This window comes from Empidonax traillii, unplaced genomic scaffold (assembly GCF_003031625.1).
Source record: "Empidonax traillii isolate 1590-97213 ecotype Southwest subspecies unplaced genomic scaffold, ASM303162v1 scaffold3:size4013460, whole genome shotgun sequence".
Lineage (NCBI taxonomy): Eukaryota > Metazoa > Chordata > Aves > Passeriformes > Tyrannidae > Empidonax > Empidonax traillii.
In genome coordinates this window covers 418,885-442,447 of record NW_020955196.1, presented here as the reverse complement: position 1 = coordinate 442,447, position 23,563 = coordinate 418,885, and the positions used below count along the sequence as shown (strand labels likewise).

The 23,563-nt window shown below is 39.6% G+C and overlaps 1 protein-coding gene across 4 annotated transcripts in view; it reads right to left on the bottom strand.

The window, feature by feature from the left end:
* GRAMD2B (GRAM domain containing 2B) overlaps positions 1-21,337 on the bottom strand; it is a 42,851-nt gene extending 21,514 nt beyond the window's left edge. For 2 of the 4 annotated variants that reach the window (XM_027905247.1, XM_027905325.1), the window contains exon 1: positions 21,123-21,337. In XM_027905247.1, coding sequence (XP_027761048.1) covers positions 21,123-21,247 — 125 coding nt within the window. In that variant the 5' untranslated portion in view covers positions 21,248-21,337. Of the gene's footprint in view, positions 1-8,651; positions 8,736-10,180; positions 10,305-21,122 lie in introns of those variants that run through there. The other 2 variants (XM_027905413.1, XM_027905494.1) reach the window with 2 other exon arrangements.
* Positions 21,338-23,563: the final 2,226 nt, after the last annotated feature.

Here is a 23,563-nt window from a genome sequence, read left to right as displayed (position 1 = left end):
CAGATTTCTCAAGCTTCTACAAAGCTTTGTCAGGACACCACTTAGACTACCTGATAAAAGGTCTAAAAGTTCAGAAGCCACAATAAGTTGCGATTAACCAGCCCTCTGGTCCACAAATTACAGATCAGTTTCGTAGGAGGGGAAATGTCTGTTGAATAACCAGAGAAGTTAGCTACAACTTCAACTGTTTTGTAAAACTGGAGCCAAACCAGTATTTCCCTAGGGTTTAAAGCTGACTCAGAGTTTGTGCAACATTCCTTCTATGGATGTAGCATTTGCATCAAATCATCATGTTACCTTAGAAGCCCTGTTGTTCTGCTTTGTTTCTTTTATACAAAAAGTATTAATTTTGCAACAGCAGTTAGACTGCTATATTACTGCAAATGATCAACCAGTAGTGTGGAATGATTTCTCCCCACTGTCCACAACCATGCTTGTACAACATGGGTGAAAATATCCATCACAAATACAAAGGAATTCTGTATCCCTTAGTTGTGTTGGATTTACTGCATTTACTTGGCAGACCAAAAGGATTTGACAAAGGAATCAATCAAAGTAGTCTGAAAGGTCCAAATGCTAAGAGACAGTGTTATTTAAGCTATTCTTACTCCCTGACATGGATCTCTATTCAGAAACTAAAAGCCAAACAAAGAGACTTCAAATACTTCAGGATCCCAAAACACAGAATCTTCTAAAGGAAGGAACCCACAAGGATCATCAAGTAGAACCCTTAGCCCTGCATAGAACCATCACCAAGAATCACACCACATACCTGAGAGTATAATTCAAACACTTCTTGAACTCTGTCAGGCTTGGTGCTGTGACCACTGCCCTGGGGAGCCTGTTCCAGTGCTCAGCCACTCTCTGTGTGAGGAACATTTTTCTAATATCCAACCTAACTCTCCCTGACACAACTTCAGGCTATTCCCTCAGGTCCTGTCACTGGTCACCACAGAGAAGAGATCAGTGTCTACTCCTCCTCTTCCCCTCAACATAGAAGTTGTAGACTGCAATCAAGAAGTTGGACTAAGGCAGGCTTTAGAAGCAAAGGAGATTGAGCAGGATGAAGAGATCTATCTAAGCAGTAATCCAGGAGACATATCAAAAACATACTTCAAGCAGAGAAGACTGTAAGCGGGTATGATGGAATGTACCAATGCTTGAAAGGACACTCTGCTAAGCACGCTGCAGGTCAGAGGTCTCCTCCTAGACACTGACTTTCCTACCACATTGAAGAGGAACAATCATCTCAAATTACCTTGTGCTCGGACTAAAGTCTTAGGTCTTCTTTCAGAAGACATCATTCCACTAAACATCTTTTCTATGCCACACTAGTCTGACCAAACTTTTTGTGCATGTGTAATTAGATTCTGGAGTGCTTTATCTGATGAGCTTGCTCTTATACTGTACACAGTTCTGTTACTTCACACCTGGACTGAAGAAAATACCTTTTCACAGTAATCTCTCCTCCTGTCCTCTTAGAGCAGAGTGGTTTCCCTAATGGAAAAACTAACAGAAGTGCTCAACCTGAGGACTTAGGTGTTGTCCGTTTGTACATCTGGTCACTCGAAGCAAAATGCCTCCAGTAGCTCTGACGCCAGGCTCCAGTGTTAGGTGGCACACAGCATTGTTTATGTGAGAAAACACTTCTCCTAAAAACAACGCCTCAAAATGTTGTCATGATTTATTCTATTTCTAAGAACAAGTACCACTTTTACCATGTAAATGGAAAACCAAAAACTGACCATCACTGCCACCACCAAACTATCAAAAAAGGCAGATAATGACCTACAGCTACCCTAATCACATAGGAGCAGAAAGCTGCCTAATAGCTGCTGCAATAGATGTTAAAGTTGGCCACAACCTATCCATTTCGTATTTGTATAATTCCACATACTTAATACATGGTTTGTACTTAAGGTTAAAATCTGAAGGAAGTAAAGCAGCTGATTCTGAAGTACAGTATTTTGTTTGTGTTTTGTATACCAGATATACAGCCAACAGATGTATTTATACTAAATACAGAGAGCAGCAAAGCACTAACGTGTGTGGAGATGTGAAATCCTGCATGAGGGGTTTGTTAATATGAACAGGTATGGACCAGACTGAGATTTAATTACCTCAGGTTGTTCAGGGAGCAGATTAATTCTCTTGTCATGAGACCACAGTCAAACACGGCATAATGGAGGTAGAGTTACACAGTTGCACACTGACTGTATAAAACATGCATACAGATGGACAAATGTGCATACACATCATGTATTTCCCTATGCATTTCTAGGATGAAACATGTCAGCAGGCACAGCTGGAATCTTGATGTCAGATGTCACCAAAAGAGGAATGAACCCAATTGTTAAGGACTACGTTAAAATCTGAATCTAATTTTATATATTAAGGTAATTAATTTCAGAAATAATTCCTATGCTTTATTCCACACCTATCTCTTGGAAAACAATTACTCACTTGGGAGTAGTTTTGTATGTCTGCGTTGCTATATCTTTATTAAAAACATGAATGAAATTTTTGAGTTAATACTGAACAGAAATCTCTCTAACGTTATTAAAGATAGAGGAAGTCAGGTTTTTCTCCTCAGCTGAATAGACATTTCACATAATAACTAGATCAAGTTTCACACTGCCTTACCACTTGGACATCAGCAAGATCACTGTGACACTGCAGACGTCATTAGCAAGTATGTAAATTCTCTGCTCTAAATACCATCTATTATTAACTGTCTGTATTCCCTGTCTAATCAAAACCAGACTGGTATCAAGTTCCATAGAAAAAAAACAACAACCAAACCAGAAGAATTCCCTGTGCTCTGAAACAAGAGACAGTATAACAAGATATTTTATTAAGTTAACACTAGAACAGGAACACAAGCCATTTGGCTCTCTTGTCTTTTCATGAGGTTCTGTTTCATATATCCACTTCAAAAAGCAAGAGCCCTCTCATATGTATCTTCACTCAACTCCACACATTCCCACGATGCAGTTTTCATGGGAGTTTCAATAGGGTGACCAACAACTGTTTATCTGAACAAAAGCATAGACAAAGCTAGCACGACACAAATCTTCGGGGTGTAGAAAAGAGGGCAAAGACACTTAAGTGCCTGGTCTACCAATTGCTCTATACCATATCCAATAAAAAAGACGAATACTGCACTGTTATACAATTCTTATGTTCAATTCACCTTTCTAGTAGAGCTGCTCCTTAAGTCAAGCAGAAACAACACAAATCTGCTGAAAAAGCATAAGCACCTTTGCAAATGAGGCACGATTACCACAGCATAAGCATAAAGGCTTGGTCTCATTACCTGAAGCTACATCTCTGGTATTTGGAGGAAAAACTCCAGAGCAACATGCCTCCACATGAGGCATGTTTTCCTGCCAGTTTTCCAGCACTAATTGTGCTTTCAAAAAAAATTAAGCAGTTACATCAGACTGAAATAGGATTAAAAAAAAAAAAAAAAAAAAAAACCAACACCAGCAGTTAGATTAACAATTGTTATTAAGAACACAGAACAGTCAGAAATGAAAGCAGAGGTCTGAGAACAATCTTACCAACACTTTAATTCCATTCTGTGCTTATAAAAGTGAAGCTGCCATGAATCCCTTGACCAGTAATATTTGTGTTATGGTACTTCTGGAAATAATGACTTACTACGTGTTACACAAAGTGTTTTAATCAATGTATACACGAGAAAATAATTTTGATTCTTCTGATAAGTTATAGAAAAGGATTGTTGGGTCTGAGCAGGCAGCAGTTTTGTTGAGAACTGGCATTGATAACAAATAACCCATAATCATTATTAAGATTTCCCTGTTTAAAATGTAGTGTATTAAAGACAGATTCCTTTATTCCTACATATCTATGTACCTTTTTTGCAAGGTTTCCCAGCTAGCATAACAAGGCCAAATGAAAAACATTACCTGAGATAAAAATGAACATCTGTTTCTATCTACCCTATTTCATCATACTTTCCTTGTTTAAAATGGAACAGTAAATGAGGAGACAAAATTTCAAGTTTCAAGGAATACCCGAGTACTTTTTTGATGTTTTATCAAGGACAGATGTGAACCAAAGTAAAATCAGTGTTGGAGGTTCACTGTTCACCAAGGATTTGGCAGTGCTGAATTTCCCATTATTATATTTGCAGCCTATGATTTTTCTTACATACCTGCCTAGATGTTCATGGGAAAGCCCAGAACAATGTAGATAATCTGATATAAAAGCTACTATTTCACAGTAGGAAACACTAGCTCCCAACAATAGGTCTAACCAACACTAATCACAACAGTGCCTTTAACAGTGACACTGAATATAAGGAACCATTTTCCTTCCAAAGTCTTGGAAAAAGACAGCCTTATTAGAATCAGATGTGACACATGGTGGCCAGATTGCTACTAAGGCCAGCTGGACTTTATTTTCTGTGTCACTAGGACAATGAGCCTGAATGCTCTGAAAGCCTCCTTCCTCAATATGAACTTTTCCACTGGCCACACACTGTCCTTCATGGCAAAACACACTCTCTCCTATGCTGGCCATATGCACCTATGCTTACAAGCATTTTAAAATTTCATAAAAACAAATACGTATATGTAAAACTCTGTTATTTACTGAACTTTTGTACTCTAACCTTCCTTCTTGTCCAGGAAAAGGCTGAACAAACCTAAATGGCTCTTTTTGAGCCATAGATGCAGCTACAAAAGTACCATCAAGAGTCTTTTGCCTAGGTGGTCTATCCCAGAAGGCTAAACTGAGGCAGCTGCAGAAATGGGTCTTTCTAGAAGACATGCCTAGGTATGGCTGGTTTTATGGGGGATGTACAGATCTGCTGTTTTATAGCCAGGTAACAAGAAGGCTTCTCCATTTTATCCACAAAGGATGAAGGCTTCAGTCTGCCTCCACATGCCCTACTCTTCCGAAATTCCCTGCTGCCTATCTGCAGTCTACGTATTATTTCCTGCCACTCTTTCTGGAACATTATTAACCTCCGTAACCTTGATGTGCTATTTTTCAAGGACAGAGGCAGAATACAGTCAGTGCCAGGTAGAAGTTTAGTTAAAGGAAATGAATACTTCAGTACAGCACTGAAGCTCAGTTACCAGGAAATTAAGAAAAGGCAACTGTGTTCTCCTTGTACGTACCTCTACAACCCCTTTTATTTAACTGTCCCACCTCCCACTACTTGATTCTGTTGCTGTAATGATCAGCCCAGCATGAGATGTTATGCCATTTTATGAAGATGAAACAAGGACCCTACACAGCGGGTGGTCTGGGAGTAGTTGCCCAGATCCTCCTGGGATCTTCTATTCCCCCTTGCACTGCCCAGAAGGGAAAGCAGGTATTTTAAATATTTGTAAATAATTACAGCCTTCTGGCAAGAAAATACAATCTGTCTCTAATTTTGGGGTAGTTCAGAGATCCACTAGATAAACCAAGAAGTTTCTTCTCAAGGAAAAATGGTGAATCAGGGTAACACTTGTCCTACCATATTCCTGTTATCTGCAGGGAAACTAATTCCATGATGAAAACATTTGAAGATACTTTTGCTAGCTGGATTCAGAATGGCACCTATGAATTTCAGTTATAATAAGTACTGCAAAAGAGGTCTTTAAAGATCATTAGACCAAACACAATATCTCTGTGGTATAAGAGTAACACAGGTCTAAAAGGATTAATTTAAAAGGATATATATGGACTTGGCAACAGCCATGCACAGAGCAAGAAGACCATTAACCCCAGCAGTGGTATCATTAGATAAGCACATATTTTCTAACCACACGACTGCAACATTTATGGAGATAGAGGTATGAAGACAATACTCTGATACTATGTTTATGCATCACCTGTCAAATACCAGCAACAAATCCTGCTGTCCAAAGCGTATCTGTAGTATTAGGTTGCCTAACAAGCACTTCTCACAGACTGCATATAACCAGTAAATGCAGCACATTTGGGAATATTTCAGGTTAGCTGCATGAGACAACTGGGTAGAAAGAAAAGGTTGTTCAGATCCATATCATGCATTTACACATGGAACAATTATTTTCTTATTTTTTAACTTACGCATGCACATAAAGAGAACTAAGTAAGAATAGGGAGGGTGGGGGGAAGAAAAGAAAAAATAGAAGGAATTTAAAAACATCATCACGAACAAATGAAAGTCACTTAGATTGAAAACCTTTCCTGTGATACCTCAAGTTTAAATGTTTCATTTGCAAGCCTATCCTTCTTTTCAGGTCATATGTTACAATTTTTGCTATAAAAATAAGGAAGAACTACCAGAGCAAAATTAAAAAATGTGATACTTAGTAGACATTAATATCTTTATCCACTGAAAGTACACACCTACACCTTCTTCCCTTCGCAAAAAAAAAACAGTAGAAGTTTGGCTGCTGGAAAGAAGTTAACATGGGTCAAAGTTGAAATAAAACTTTGAATCAGCAATAAACAATCTCCCCTTTCTCCCCTGCATGTTGTGTTTTTCTCAAGTAAGAGACTTCAAGTGAGAAAATAACTGATGAATAGTGATTACGCAGAGGTCAGCCAATTTTCTTTTAACTTATCAACTGATAAACAGTTATTAGGAAACATCTGTTACAGTAGAATAATATTTCAGACAAGAAACCATAAAAATCACATTCCCTCTTTGTTCAGAAGTACACAGTTTGCTTGCAAGCATTTTCCACTTCTTTCAGTAGCATATTTTCCCCAGTATCTGCAAAGTATTTTTGCTCCAAAAAGAAAAAAAAAAATCTAAAACCTTCCATACCTTTCAGACTCTCAAAGCCGAGCCTTTTAATTTCTTTAAGTTACGCTCAGTACCTTGACATTACCTTGTGCTGTAACCATAAGGGGACAGAGTGTGCCACAATATTAGTTGTATTTTACCATACAGGAACTCAGCATATCACAGCAATACAGACAGATTGAACTGTATCAGGACAAATATTACCTGTGGTGCCAGAAAGTGCTATAATGACTTCAGCAGAATCAAGTATGGGTGAAAGCAGAGGGATGCTGACATGGAATACGAATTGCTTGCCACTACACCTCTGCCATTTTTCCTTAATGTGCCACACTCTTGTTTTCAATGCTAAAACACCTATTCCACCCGCTGTCTCTGCAGCAGGACTGACAGCTTCTAAGGCAGGTCCGGTGCCACCAAAAATATAACACATTCCACTTGGAAGTCAGAAAACTGAATATCCTCTAAATACAATGCAAGGGTTAACTCCTTTTGGTCTGAGGTCACATCAGGATGTAATGGTCAAGAATCACCACTTAGAAGGTTTTTTATGGCCAGAAATGTTTTATTTGCTTGGGAGGAACTCCACATATTGAGAACATCACTATTTTGCGTCTGCACATTAACAGTGCTCACGTTACACACAGTGTTACCTCTGTGGTCGTAAAACTCACATAGATCTACTGGAAACTTTGTAAATATATAATTATCACTAAGCACAGCAGAGAAGACCATTTTCTAAATCAGTGTGAATGTGCTTAACTCTTTTGTATAATGTTCCTGAATCACTGACAGATAAACAGAAACTTCCCAGTTTCTAAGCCTGAAATAATTAAGAAAACTAACTCAAAAAACTCAAACAAAACCAACCAACCAACCAACTAACCAACCAAAACGAAAAACAACCCAAAATACTTCTACAGCTTCAATCTCTCAGAAGCACCTATCCCCCAGGGACATCTTGATGATAGAAGCAGAAGCATATCAAGCTATAAAGTCCATCTCTAAGCCGAACAACATTTTAACTGTAACTCCAGGAAGTATGGTTACTGTACACACATAAATCTCTCTACACACAAATCTCTGTCTCCTGAGCTTTGGAAAACATGAAAAGATTCCATAAGCCTCTATAACCATGCTGGCTTTTTTTTTTTTTTCCAAATAGAGGTCAGCATGAGCTCTGTGGGTTGTGTATTGTTCCCTGGAAGTACATGAAGGGAATGAAACTCCACCATATCCACACACACTTATGCACAACATTTTCTAAAAAAAATCTTCAACAATTCAACTTCTGGAAAGCTCACTTCTTTCAGAATCAAAACTGTGATTCTCCTTTTCTTCAGGTAAACAATTCCCCTATAACTTCTCATTAGTCAAATCAAAGTTACTTGGCTTGTGAGGCTAACTCACAGTTAAATGAATAAAACAGTTTCTCAGAAGGATCCAGCTACTAGTTAAATAAGACTGGCAAACAAATTTCAACTTTGGTTCCAGCCAGCAAACACTTCAACAATTTTCTAGTCTAAGACAAAGTATTTAAATTTTTTTTGCCTACCCCAGGTCTTCTCAACCTCCTGCTGAAGACTGTAGCTAACAGCATAACAGACTTCCCAGCTTTCCCCTGCATCACACCTACTAAGCAGCAAGAACTGACAGCTAAAAAAATATCAGAGTATCATAGCAAGCGAGACTTCTCCATTTATCACACTGGTTAAGACCGACCTTGCTTCAAAAACTGTAGCTGATTCAGGAGTGAAAGATTAAACACCTGAGGTCAAAATAGACAATCAGTTAGTTAGCTGGGTACATGCACTGTCTTCGAGATCAAGCTTTCTATGCCCTGTCTTGGGCTCCTAATTCTGCTCTCAAAAGAAAACTCAGATACGTTTTTGCATACCTGAAGAACTTCATTAGGTTCATTGGCATAATTCTATGTGGGGGATCAGGATCCAAGTCTTGAAGTCAGAAGGCTCTAGAGAAGGTCTGGGAATTATGTCTCATTTGTAATGTTAAGTCACTGATGTGATTACACCATACAGGATAAAGGACACTTAGAAGACACTTTGATTCCCAGTGCTCTCTAACAAGCAAGTTATTTCTGGCAACAGATTTCACTGTGATACATACTTTGGGAATACACCTGCTTAGAGATCAGGGATAGAACAGCTGAGGAAAAAAAAAAAAAAAAAAAAAAAAAAAAAAAAAAAAAAAAAAAAAAAAAAAAAAAAAAAAAAAACCCACAGACCTTCTCAGGGTTTCTTTACAGAGAAAGTGCTAGCTCCTGGTAACTTGTTCACCTTTTTCCTGGAGATTAAGATAAAATTTTTCTGAAAAATAGTTCTTTGGGAAGAGGAATCATCGCAGATTAGGAGAAAGTTAACTTTTTAAATTTCTTTTGAGGAGAAAGCCCCACAGTTTTTAGTTTCTTGTTTTGCAGATGCTTAACTTCCCAAACACTATCCTTGGGACTGTCAAGACCCATGTGAATTGGGAGACTGGTATGGAAAGACAGCTGCTTGACTTCAGCAACATTTTCACATGATGGTCATTGCCATGGCATACAAGAACCTAAACAACTTGAGATCTGCACAGGAAGCCAAAGACCAATGCAGGAGACGAATTTTTAACCCCCAATGTCCCCAGTCACCATCAGAGCCTAGGAAGGTCAGCAGCTCTAGGGGAGTGCAGAGAGTCCTCCTCCCACCCACTGGATGCCCTCTGACTTCCCTACCTTCCACCAGGCAGACAGCCTTTGCCACCCAGCAGGGCCTCCTCTTCCTCCTGAAGAACATTAAGTACTTTCCATATGTACACCTGCTCAATTTTTAAGGTTAAAAAGCAGAAGTCTCAGGATGGGTAATGCCTCACTGGGCAAGGAGCATGGTGGGGAACCATGCCAAGGCAGGCAAGCGACCACTGCCTTGCCGTGTCCCATTTCTGTGTGGGACAGAAGTCACACTGAACTCCCATTTTATTGCCTCGTGCCTGTATCAGACTTTGTAAACTTCTGGCAAAGCTCTGGGTTTTCTTGGCACCCAGAGGAGAGGATCACAGTTTCCCACTGGAGCCCGTGCACACTGCCGTAAGCGATAAAACACAGCTGCTGTATTTCAGAAAGATTTCCAGGCTGCCGCGTGAAATCACTAGAAGCAGTGTTTACACGCCTTGCTCCTAAAGTGTAACTTCGGAGTTCAGCGCCGTGCCGGGCGCGGACCTTGGCTGAGCGGGGGCGTTGGCGCTCCATTTAAGCCCGGCCGCGGGGCCCCCGTGGCGACTCGTCCCGGGGCACTTCGAGGCCCCTGTCCCCCCGAGCGCGGCCGCGCCGAGGGCTCCCCCCGCCGCCCCCGTCCCGGGGCCGCCGCTGCTCCCCCCGGGCAGAGCCACGCCCCGGCGGGTCCCCCCTGTCCCGGCGCGGGCAGTACTCACAGCCGCGGGGCGCCCCTGCTCTCCCGCCTGCCGGCGGCCCGTACGGCCCTCGGCTCCTCCGCATCGCACCGCGGCTCGGTCATGAGCACCATGGGCACGGCAGCACCCGGCCGCCCCACAGCAGTCGGCCGCCAGCGGGACGGGCCTCCCCTCCCTGCTCCGCTCCGCCCTCGCCGCCCCGCCCCCGGGCCCGGCCGGCTGGGGCCGCAGCCGGAGCCCCCAAGAACCGGTCGATCCGCCCGGCCGGGGCCTCGGTGCCGGCCCGGGTCGCGGCCGAGAGCTCAGGGAGCGCCGCCGCCCCGCGCTCCCCGCACGGCCGATCCTTGACGAGCCTTAAATTATTCAGTCGGGATGCTGTGTCGCGTGAGACGCCGCCTCCCGCCTTTCCAACAAAAGCCGTCCTTAATGTTTTATACGGGGGGACAGGAGATAGCGGTTTCGCACAGACGCGGTCCCAGAGGGGGAAGGCGGCGGTGAGTGGGGCCCCGGGTTCTGTCAGCGCATTTCCCCGGTGACTCCTGGAAGCAGGCAGTAGTCCAAATATCCATGCTGGCCTCTGGACGGCTTGTACTAACGCAAACTTTTGAAGTGACTTGCTGATATTTCCATCTGTGTCTGCCTCAGGTGGTTTTGGTTCCTTTGTCATGAGCAGCACCCCAGGCTGGTTTGTCTGGCTAGAAAATCATGGAATCAGAGAAATTACCGAGTTGGAAGGGACCACACTGAGTCATTTGACCCAACTTCCCTGCTCAAGTAGGGTCATCCTAGAGCACACAGCACAGGATTATGTCCAGACAATTCTTGTATTTCTCTGGTGAGGGCAAGTCTACAACCTCCCTGGGCAATCCTTTCTAATATATAGTCACCCCCACAGTAAAGAAGTTGTTCCTCATAGTTAGATGGAACTTCCTGTGCGTCAGTTTCTGTCTGCTGGCCCTTGTCCTCTCTTGCTTGGCACCACTGAGCTTGCCTATGAAGACATTGTGAGAGACAGTGCTGAAAGCTTTGCTGAAGTTGAGGTAGGCAATATCTACTTCTCTCCTCTTATTCACCCAGGTAGTATTTTCATTGTAGAAGGTGACTGGGTTGGTCACAGATCCTCCTTCTTGTCCTGTCTGAAGGCCACAGTGACATGTGCTTTCTTCCAGTCCTCAGGCACCTTTCCTGATCTCCACGACCTTTCAAAGATGATAATGGTGAGCAGTCTAGTTATATTGTCTGCCAGCTCTTTCAGCACTCGTGGATGTATCCTGTCAGGGTCCATACTTGTGGATGTCAAATTTCCCTAGATGTTCTCTAACTCAATCCTCCTTGACCAAGGGAAAGTCTTCCTTCCAACATTCTTTTACCCAGATCCCGTCAGTCAGAGATCCCTGAGGGGTGGTCTTGCCAGCGAAGACAAATGCAAAGAAGGTGCACAGTAACTCTACCTTCTCTGCATCCTCTGTTACCAGGGACCCCTCATTTAGTAACAGGCTCATATTATCCTTAGTTTTCCTTCTGTCATTGATGTATTTGAGGACACCCTTCTTGTTGTCCTTGACGTCCTTGGACAGATTCAACTCCAGATGGGTCTTAGCCTTCTTTGTCTCATTTCTACCAACTCTGAAAAAATGACCTAATATTATGCAAAAAACATCAAGCATGGCCTACCTTGGACTTCCTTTGGCTTGTGCTGGTGGAGCTGTCGGGCAAGTTTGTGCTCTCAGGAAGGTTAAATTTAAGGAAGCATTTGGCACAAGGCACCTTGCATGGCAAGCACAAACTGTCAACATGCATATGAAAAATGTTTTCGCTGCCTGGTCAATACCCAAGTCAGGTTTCAGTTTGGTGTTCTAATTTCTTCTTAAAGTTACGATGGAGTCTGTGGTTGTAAGGATGCAATCTAAAGAGCACTAATCTTGGGGATGAAAGTTCACAGTAATGGCTCTAGAAAATGTCTATTTTCATGTTTTAATGTGTTAGAACATATTAATAGAATTCATAATAGCACTTATTGGCTTCTTCCTAACAGCCAACAGTTCCTGTAAGGTAAGAGGAGAATATGTACACGATAGTGTAGGAGATAGACACTAACATACACTTCAGATTAGAAAGTGCAAGAAGCAAACTAATCACCTCTGAGGGGCATTGTTAGGATTACTTGAATACTTAGTCTTTTGGAGGTGCAAGAAATGAATTTTAAGTATTGTTGTAATACATTCAGGAAATCAGTGAAAAACAAGAGGTGTTAAAGGTGAAGATGTTGAGGACTGCCATAACTTTTTGTGTACACATAAAATGTGAGATTGCTGTCCCATTTATCTAGACCATGCTGGTTTCATTAGCTCCAGTCCAAGAAAATCTGAATACTGTAAATCAAGCTGTATAGAAAGGAAGACATTTAAAATGGCTATATTTCTGTGAAACACCATTTACTGATGTTTATATATTGTTTGACATAAAAGTCAAGGCATATGTGGAAAAAAATGAGCTGTAATTTACAAGAAAGGTTATTCAGACTTGTTAGATTCTGCACCTGTGAAACACTGATTGCTTCATTATGCTTCCCTGTGGAGCACCTGAGCAAACTTGGCACTGCTTTGCAGAGCCTCTCCCACTCTCTTATGCCAGACACAACCTGTGGCTATATACCAGCATCTCATTTATCCAAAGATAACAGAATAGGGGGCATTTTGACTGTCTGAACTGTGAGTAGAATTAGAACTGAAAGGATTAGGGAAGGCAGGATTGGAATCCCATGTTTGTTCAGGCTCAGAACCCTTTTCTGGGTGCAGCAACCTGTGTGAGGTTTTGTGTTCCCTGGGGATTGTTCTCATATAAGTGCATACTACAAGGCATGCACAGGATGATTGGAATCAGCAGGAAAATTGACTGCTTACTTTCGTCTTATTTTTGGAGGCTTTTCATTGCACTAAAAATGTATCTGCTGCTAATTTGGTCCTAATTATGAGGAAGACTTGTGGCTGAATAATTCCTGTGAAACTATATGCACTTCAGCAGAAGAGTGGTGGTTTCTGTAAGTGAGAATCTAACTTTTAGATAATTGAATAAATAAAATCTGCTGTCTTTTGAATGGTTGGATTTTCAGCCTGGCAGATTTAGCTACAGGAGATGCTCTTTTGTTCACTCATCTCCAAAGGTTCCTGTCTCTACCTCAATGGTGCAAGAACTGGGAAGGAGTTACTTGATTCCCTGGAGCTCAGTCTCTGTTTTAGTTTCATTTGGCTCCATTCTCAAGGTGTGCAGAGCTCTCTGATTTAAATAAATCAGTCAAGTTATTTAGTGTAGAAGAAACTTACTCTCAAATAAATTGATGCCTGGAACCTAAAAGCTAAAAAATTATTCCTTGCTTAATACTTTTTTCCATATCATGATTTCTTAACTCTTGTCAGAGAGTTAGTTCTGGCAAATTGTCATTATGTGCCTCCTTAGTGCAGTTTGCTATCATCTGATAATGACAGTGAAAGTAAAAAACAATGAGCAATGACTATAGCTTGTGATTTTGTTGGAGGATTTGAAGAAGAAACTGTGACCAAACTCTGTCCATGGCACAGTAACTCCAGAGTAGGAGGACACACTCCTGAGTGATAAAAGTCATGAATGCCAGTATTCCCAGTAATATGCAATGAGGAGTGCCCTATATCAAACAATCAAATCTGCTCCTGCTCATGTTGGTGGAATATTCTTGAAACCAATATGCTCTTATTTTGATCAAGTCTTACAAACACACATACAAAATGCAAAGAACCTTTTACTGTACTGTGATAATTGTTCATTTATATAGATATGGTAAAACAAGTATTTGAAGACCAACCTGTTACCAACAGAGACCCATTGTTGTGCGAAAATGTGGGCTGGGTTTTTCTCTAATTGGCAAAATGCAGATTAGGGAGAGAAAGAGAGAGTAGTGTACTCTAAAATTGCTGATTACTGTTTAATACCTGCAGTACTAGTGGTGCCGTATAGGCAAAAACTCACATGGTCCTGCTCTGAAGACTACATAAAACCTCAGAGAGGGTTGGGCATTTTCAATAACTGAGACCTTCAACATTATATATGGTATAGCAAAGGATGAAAATTTAGAAGTGAAACAATTTCACTATAAAAGATTCCAGATATGTGTTAAATCACGGGAAAGCAGAATGGGGAGAGACTCGCAGAGTCATCGAGTTCATTACCTGTCCCAAAGTAAGGCCTGCTATTCCTGTGTCACTCCTGACAAGACTCTTGTCTAAGTTGTTCTTAAAAGTCAGCAATATGTCCAGGCAATCAATTCCAGTATTTACTATCATCCAGGAGACATCCTCAAACCCTAACATGGTCCTGAATCCTTGTTGCTGAAATTTAAAACCATTACTTCTAATTTATTCAATATAAAGAACAGTGAAAAACTGTCTGCTGTTTTTCCTCATTTTCATCTTATCTTAAGTCTCAGGTAAAACATACAGATTGTGTTTTCTGGACTTTTTTTTTTTTTCCCCTGTGAACTGCATCTGATAGGTTCAAATCTTTTCTGAAGTGCAGTGCCCCAAGCTGGACACCAGTAACCTTATGAAGGCTGAATAGAGAGGAGATTAAGAGATTACTTCATCTGTCCTACACACGGTACCATTGGTCATATGTCACTGTAAAGTGTTTATATCTTTCACAACAGGGTGAGGCTGGCTCAGGTTTAGTGTTTAACTACTGTGACCCAATGAAGCTTTCATAAAGGACAGCTGAGATGTTGTTCTCCTCTAGAATATTACCAGCACATTGTTAGATTTGACTAAGTATGGTGTCTACATATCCTTTGTGCATTTTGCTCTGTTGTTTTTTTTTTTTTCCCAGTCTCTTTCTTCAGTTTATCAGAATAATTATGAATCCTATCTTGAATGATATGAAGAAAGAAAGAATAAAAGAGTCTCATGAGGCACATTGGATAGGTCTGTATAAAAAGTAGTAGAACTGCTACCCATGCCCAGAGATTCTTGGATAGGATATTGCTGCTGTAAGAAAGGCAATCTAGCTGGAAATAAAGAGGGTTAGAGATTGTCTTTATCAACAAAGTTTATTTCAGTATGGTCAAGGCTGTTCGTACAGTATTCTCAGTTTATATGGCAAGTATCAGCATAGCTGAATGTGAGGAACCTTCCTTGGAAAGAAACACAGCAGAAAATGAGTACAGTGGTTGCAGGCATTCTGTGTACTTTGAGCACATTTCTCCTCAGTAGAGAATTCTTCTGTACTTCATTGCAGGTGCAAAAATGTATTAAGAGAGAAAACCTTAATAGTACCTGAATGCAGGTACTTAACGGCACATAAGTCATTATGTATGTCTTGTCTTCAGTGTTTTATATGATATTATGCATTGATAGGATTCTGTGAAAGCTACAGAAATCCTTGGAAACCATGAAGTGTTGAAAGACCTGCTTAAGTGAGTCCTTACAGTTGAAAGGTGATAGGAAAGCAGTCTTATGGTAAATACTATAGAAATAGGAGCTGTGATAGTATGAGACACAAACTAATAGACAATTGGAAAGATGTTGAAACAATGAAAAAAAATCTTATTTCTAGAATATATACAAGTCATACACAAGTCAGAGTGAAACCAGGCTTACAACTTGGGAGATGCACAGTAGAAAAGACAAAATAACTACACTTGAAGGGTGATGCAGCATTAGAAGAAGTTGCCCTAAGAGACTATGGACTCTGGAGGTTACAAGACCCAGCTAGACAATACAATACGTGATCTAATCTGGTGTTGATGATACTCCTGCCTCAAGCACGAATGTTCAAAAACAATGTTCAAGTCACTCAGCACACTTCAAGTATTCTCAAAATGGGTGCAGTAAGCCAGTGTGCAAAACAGCCTGTGGAAAATAGCTAGGGCCAGAACACAGAGAATGGTACAATTTTGTAAGGAATGAAAAGCAGTTTTGGCCAGTTGACTCTCACTCATTGCCTGGGTTAAGAGTTAAGAGTTTAGCAATTTATTTTTTTTCAAGTGTGAGGTTACTTTATAGAGACCCATATGAGGTCACTGTTTTCTTCTGAGCAGTTTACTGGAAGTCTTATCTGCCTGTCCATTCCTTTTTTTTGTTTAAGGTGGCCTGGATTACTGTATTGGTTGAATTCTCCTTTGGACAGGGAAGTACATAGAGCAAATGGAGTAAGCTGGGCTGAAAGGTAGAGTGTTTCTCATCGCAAATGTGGAGGCATACTGAGGCTGTTTATTGTGCCACCATGCTGAAACAGTTGGATGAATTAGACTACTCTACAATCATGGACCGTAACACCTAGCAAGAAAAAGGAGACAAACTGTCACACAAGACTTCTGGCTTATTAATAATGTGGTGTCAGCACACACCTCATAGTGAATGTGTAACACATTGTACTTGTGCTCCATCAGCACATTTACGGCCATTAGCATATTTATCAGCCATATTTATACCAGTAACCTTCAGAGGGATTCATGTAGGGTCACAGAGGGCACACTGCATACTGTGAGTTTCATTGCTGTGTCTTACTGGGCTATACTGATCAAAAGAACGGTATGGGAAGGAGGGTGAATGGAAGAACACAGTGTTGAAATAAAAGAACATTAATCTCTCTCCAAATTGTACTCAAAAAATTTCTTATATTGTGACAAAAGCAACCTTGTGACACAAAATAATTCAGTTCTGTTACCTGTGAGAAGGCACTCAGACAGCTGGCACACAGATAATTTTCTTCTCTTAGTTCATAAGGAAAAAAAAGCAGTTATGGCGTATTCTCCATGCAATATATTGCCCTGGATGCCTCATGGGTGGCAATGTAGCACGTTAGAATACTGTGATGCCTAAATCTTGTAATTTAAAAGGATAGGGTCAAATCCCATGGCAGCAAAATGCATTTTTCTCAATTTATAATACAAATACATATATCCATTTATAATAAAATAATTATAATTTAATATATTGTCTAGCTATGCTGGAAAAAATAAATGCAAATATTACTTGTTCTACTCTGGTGGATCAGATTAGCTTGATTTGTCATCCTCTGGTTATAAATGTCCAAGGAAATGCTGGGTAACATCCAACTGTGACATCTCTTTATACAGATAACTGAGACAAAAATTTCAATCCAAGTACAACTGTATGTTTAGGACATCATACAGATTATGTGCATTGAATGAATAAGGTACATGCACGTGTATAATTATTGAACCTGTGTATCATAGAGGAATACAGTGGATCCTGATATGGATTAGAACCAGATATGCATGCATGCGGGCAAACATTCATGATATGTCTAAGTTTAGTGATTATTTTGTGAGAGAAACCTTTGGTCTTCTGATAGTCTCTGAAGAGCAGCAGTATGGTATGGTATGTTAAGTATGTAAGAAAATGAAAATTAACTTCTTTGAGACTAAATTGAATCTTCTGTAAGAAAATATAGTGCCCAGACATTCCAGAAGCTTAGGAAAAGTTTGTTCTTACCCTTAGAAGAGGAAGGTTAAAGTGAGGAACACAAGATAATGGGAAAGAGTGGGTCATTCTATCATTTTTCTCACATGGGGTTGTGAATAATAAGCTGTTTGAGCTGATAGAGTTACTGTTCTGTCTCATTTAGAACTAAGAGCTGTATTACTCTGGAGGGAAAAAAAAAAAAGTAAATATGTCTTCATAGTCAGGCCACAAAGTGTGAATGCCAAATCCCAGATGCAAGCCACTGTACAGTGAAGCCATTGCCAGTATTCCAGGTACTTATAATTGAGCAACAAAGGCAACTAACATGACTACTTCAATTAGTGTGAACTAAACCTCAGCTTTACAGCAGTACAATGGAAGATTCTGAGGGGTATAATTTCAATGCAGAATTTACTTTTAAAAAAGTCACTTTTCTATCAAAAAATGTTCAGAGAGAAAATCTAGTGTAGCGATAATTTCTTATGTCCAACCAAAAAGCCATCTGTAGCAAAGCCATCTTTAAAGTTTATGTTAGTACTTGTTACACAATTTTTCTGTTATTCTGCTGTTTGCAAAAGATAGGTAAATATTAATACCAGATCACAGATGCAAAACGTGAATATTGTGTTTAATTTATTTATGAACTATAATGCACTAAATGAGCTGCCAAGCTAGGATTAGAGTTGAGGACCTTTTTGAACCCCATTTCCATGAGCTTACAGTTAGAAAACAAATCTCTCCATACTGTGCATTTTCTGTATTTTTAAAGAAATTGTTTGTAATCTTTGCCTAATATCATTGTTACTGATAAGTACAAAATCTTCTCTCTTCCCCCTCATCCTCCTCAGAAGCATTTGATATCCAACCTGTAATGTGATTATTGCTAGGATTGATGTAAACATACAGAGCAGCATGACATACACAGACCTAGTGGTCGGTAGTCCTGACCTAAATTGCTGAAAAAACACATTTTATTGTGTTTACTATGTTTTGGGTTTTTTTTCTACTTTCGAGATTGGTAAAAACTAAAAGACTTGAGATTTTTCTAAAGTTTAGGTAATTTGAATGTAGGGTATTGAATCACATAAGGATGGGCTCCAAATGGGGGGTTGAGATCCCTATTATTTTAGCACATATTTTGATCTGGACTAGTAGAAAATGTTTTGTTCTAATGTCCGAACCACTCTGTACATTCATGCTGATAAAATGCTGCATACACATGTGACCAATACTTTTATCAATACAAATTTCCGATCTATAATGCATATAAAGCTGACAGCTCAGCTAGAGCTCCAGAGGCTTAATTTGCTTCTGAAATCAGCTCTGCTCTATGTCAGGAATAACATGCTGCCACGGTAATAAACTGTAAGGTCCTCTTTATGAAATGTTAATAACCCCCTGGATTCTGGCAAATTCATGCTCTTCCACATGGTGCCAATTACAGGGAGGTGAAAACAGAGGTAGATAAAAACTTAGGCATATAGTCAGTTTTTGCCCTCAGGCATGAATAATTAGGATGAATAAGAACAATCATTAATATAGTAAATTTTATCTGTGGGTGCATCTTCATATATGTGAAAAATGGGACTGTATTGAAAATAGAGTCTAAATGCAGAATCTGCATTTCTTTTTCCCAAAAGCATTTTACCTGATTTTTCATGTGGCTCATTTTTGAATAAATGTATCATGACTGTGACAAACACATGAAGCAAGTTTGATGAGAGCTCATTCCAGCTACTAGCTCACTGTGTGCTATCATGAATTCTTCTTATTAGATTGACTAGTATTTGCAGACTGCTATTCCATCTTTGCTACTGATAGAGGTATAGTTTCACATCAGGTCTTTATGGTCATATTATCCTTACTAAAACAGCAGTTGAGTAAACTGGATTTCTAGAAGGCCTGCCCCTACCACTCAATACTTGGCAGGCAGGTTGATCATTGAGAAATCGGAGGTAAAGGACTCTGTTCTTTGTAAGGACCAATCATGTTGCTGTCAGAGCATATATGGCAGCTTTTTGTGTACTGTTATCTGGTGGTAAACAAAAAAGCAGGTAAATCTGTCTGCCCAGTGTTCTGGACAGGAGAGAGAAAAAAGGGCAAACTTTGTATTTCACAAATTAGGAAGTGATTAAATGTCACCTGTTTCTGTTGCACCTTCCTTATGCCACTGTATGTACTTACGTCCCGTGCCCAATTGGAAAATGAGATCAAGAGGTATACAAAAACACATCCAAATTTTTTGTTTAAAAAACAAGCTCTGAGTGATTAGTTTTAGATAGGAGTATTTGAAACTTTTAATTAAAACTGAAAATTTCTGATTCTGTAGTATCTGTCCAAACTGTTAGGCATTATCTCTCTGACATATGAGTTGGAAGAAAGGATGGTATGCAGATATGATTTTAAAAAGTCCTAATAACAGTTGAAATGAGAAAAAATTAGGCCAACAGACTCATTTATAGTAGTGACCCAATTACAAATATGAGTTATTACTCCATATAAAGTATTTGTGGACAGCCACAAAGAAACGTAACTCAGCCACACAAATACTGGGTGGAGGTGACCCTTTCAAATGACTCTTCAAAGTTGTTGGCATTGAGCAGATATTAAGCACAAGGGCTTAGTAAAGAATTTTTGAGTGGGCTAAGAGCCAATAAATGTCTAAAGATATCTCTGAATAACTTTTAAAGCTATTTTACTCATGATGGGCTGACATAAATACTGTCGATGTTTACTTGTCTTGCTCCTGCAGTAAATGGCGAAGGAGTAAGTGTAAGTGCCAGAAGCTTCCTGACATTACCTTCCCTCATTTTTCTGTGCTGTTTAAAGTGTGAATTATTTATCCAGAACCCTTCATTACAATGAGGTTCCACCTCGGTGGTGGTGTGCAATCCAAAAAGCCCACTCTTCCAAAGTAAGAAAACAAATTTCCCCTTAAAACTTTTTTTACTACTGTTCTACCAGCAAACTCTTTGGCAGTATTCATGCATGCAAATGTTCAACTTCCATGAACAATACTCCTTGTGATTGAGGCAGCTTTTCTCTTGAAATGTAATTTAATAAGCATTGCGAAATTTGTATAGGCCAAAGCACACATGAAAGTATTTTGTTAAGCTCCCTGATATAACAAATCTTACATTTGTTATGTACAGAGATCCACTCAGATATCATAGAGATTTGGATGACCTCACAGAAGTAACTTAAAGGCTTGAGTTTATTCATATATAGTGTTATACAAATTCAAAGCCCTATTTCAGTGTTGTAGGTAATGAAGGAAAGAAAAACACCCTTTCGTCCACCATTACAAATTTCTCCTTTACAGTAACACTCCCCTTACCAGTGCAATCAGTAACATAAGAATTATCATCTCTGCATTCATTGCCTTCTCATATTAAGCTTTGTCATCTGGGTATTGTCATTGCTGTATTTGTCCCAGTGCCCTCCCATGTTGCTGCCTTGTTCCCCCTGACATCAAGTACATACAGAAACCCGAACATATGGGGATTTACCTTATAAATACTGATCCAACACTCTCTGTAGGACTGACTGGGGTGTCATTACTTGAGTTTCGGAAGCTGTTCCGACTTTCGGAAAGAAAAACGGAGTCCTCTGAGAAGTTTCCTTTTCTCAGCATTTTAATGGAGTTAATTGCAGATTTAGATAAGTTCAGTTCTAGAGTGATTCTTGAAATGTACAGCCTTTCGCTGCTGTAGGAAGTGCTGTCTTGCTGTGAGTCCAGCTCTAGCCAGATTTAAAAGCCAGTTAATGAGTAACATATTGATGTGACATCATAAGGGAGTTTACTTTTTTATCCGCAGCACTTTGTAAGTTCACTTGAAAACAGAAATCATCTAAATCTAAGTGCACTGTGTCTTTGAAATGTCATTATTAATAGCAATATCTTGTTTTGGTGAATTAAGAAGGAATGTAAAACAAAAACTCTTATTTCAAGTGATGTTTTGCTGACATTTTACTGACAGCTATAACGTGATCTGTTATAAATTCTACTTTGTGAATTATCTACCTGTCTCTAAGTGCCCAAGTTTGAATAACGTATGTTTCAGATGTGACTATGTTAACCCATCCTTACATGTCAGATTATTATATGGTACTTCTCCAGTGACAAGTTTGTGCACATGTGTGCATGTAGCTGCTATAAAGTCAAATCACTGCAGTTCAGTTTAAAAATAGGTAGTATTAATTCTCAATGCACCAAAAACCAGTGGGACAAAACCAGTTTGCCTAACCAGTTTTTCCATAGGAATTGGCAAACATTAACTACAAACTGACATAGTTTTCTGTTTGTTGAAGATTACTATAATGATTAGGTTAGTCAAGGAAATGATCAGCGATGTTTCTTTAAATTGTAAATCCTCTTATAGTATCAATTTAGCACTCAAGGTATCCAGAAGTTCTGTTAGACTTCATTTAGGACCTGCAAGGTAATAAGGGTTTCTCTATGAGACTGAATAAAGATGTTGAATGTAGTACTCTCTTTCTACTCTTAGCATCTATAAACAGATTGTGAAACAATACAAATGCATTTGGACTGTACTGGGACTGTTCACAGGTTTCATTTGTAAACTCAAAGACATCTAGTTATACTATGATGACTTTTTTTTTTTTTTTTTTTTTTTGGTGGGTGGGTGGGTAGATGTGTCTGGTTTCTTTACATAACTAAACACTTGGTCTTTTTAAGTTTAAAATTTGTTTTGTGGTCAGTATTAAACTGTAATGAAATCTGTAAATGTGGGAAACAATAACTACTGAAATACAGGATTAGCATAATAGATAAGAAGCAAAACTAAACATGAAACAGCTATTTCCTTGGAAGTGAAAATTCAAAATAAATGTGGGAAGTCTGGAGAAATAAAAGGCAGAAAAGAAATCAAATATATGCCCTTCATCATCTTAGGTATTTCTTGGGAAACTTGTACTTAGGAAGCTGTATTTAAGCTACTTGCAATATGACTTAATGCCTCCTTGCTACTCTGTACATCTTTGGTTTCCTGCTACCTAGGTCTTTTTCATACTACGTGATCATAGGCCAGACACAAGGCTGGCCAGCTAGGCAAAGTCTCTGTACTTTATTCGTCCTCCATAAAACAAGTGATATAACCTTCAACAAATATTGTAAAAAAAAGCTTTTACCTTCTGTGGTCAAAAGGAGAATTTGCCCTGACACTGTTGTGTAGTTCACATCTACTCACTTAGGATAGGAAGTCTTTATTCTTCTCAAAGAAGGAAACATTCTTAAAACTGATTAGAAAACTAAAGTGAACATACTGAGCTTGTAAATCATTAATATGAAGTATTTATCTTTAAAAACAATCTATTTATACAGAAAAATGTAATGGAAACCCTTCATTAAAAGTCAACTGTGTTCACTCCGTATGTTAAAGAACAAAGACAGAGAGAAGGCAATGATTTTTCTCCAAGTAGGTAATTTCACGATCATTTTTTAGGAAGGAACAATTATGGCATGGTTTTTTCTTCAATGTTATGCGTCTTTGCCGTTGTCTACAAAACAGTTATGTTCTCTCACAGAGTATTATGTTTGCCTCTTAGCAACAGTTTTCTATCCTATGCTACCAACAGGGTAATTCTATATTTTCCAGCCTGCAATCATGTGACTACTTGCACATGTCTGTACCGAACAGCTTCTAGGTTTACCTACTCTAGAGCAGTACTAACCAGGTCAGATACTGGGCTAGGGAGTTAAATGCTTTTGTGTCTACACAGCTGGAATTATTGACCTATAATAATGGCCAGTCTCTTCGCGAACGAAGAACCGGGGAAGGTCTTTCCACCTTCCAGCCTGCGCATTGGATTTTTTAGGTGAGACACAGTGTGCGTGGAACTGAGCCCACCCTTTAATCCTGAGGTTCATCTGCCGGGGCCAAGCACGCTTGGACGGTGGCAGCGAGGTCCTCAGGACGTAGATGGATTG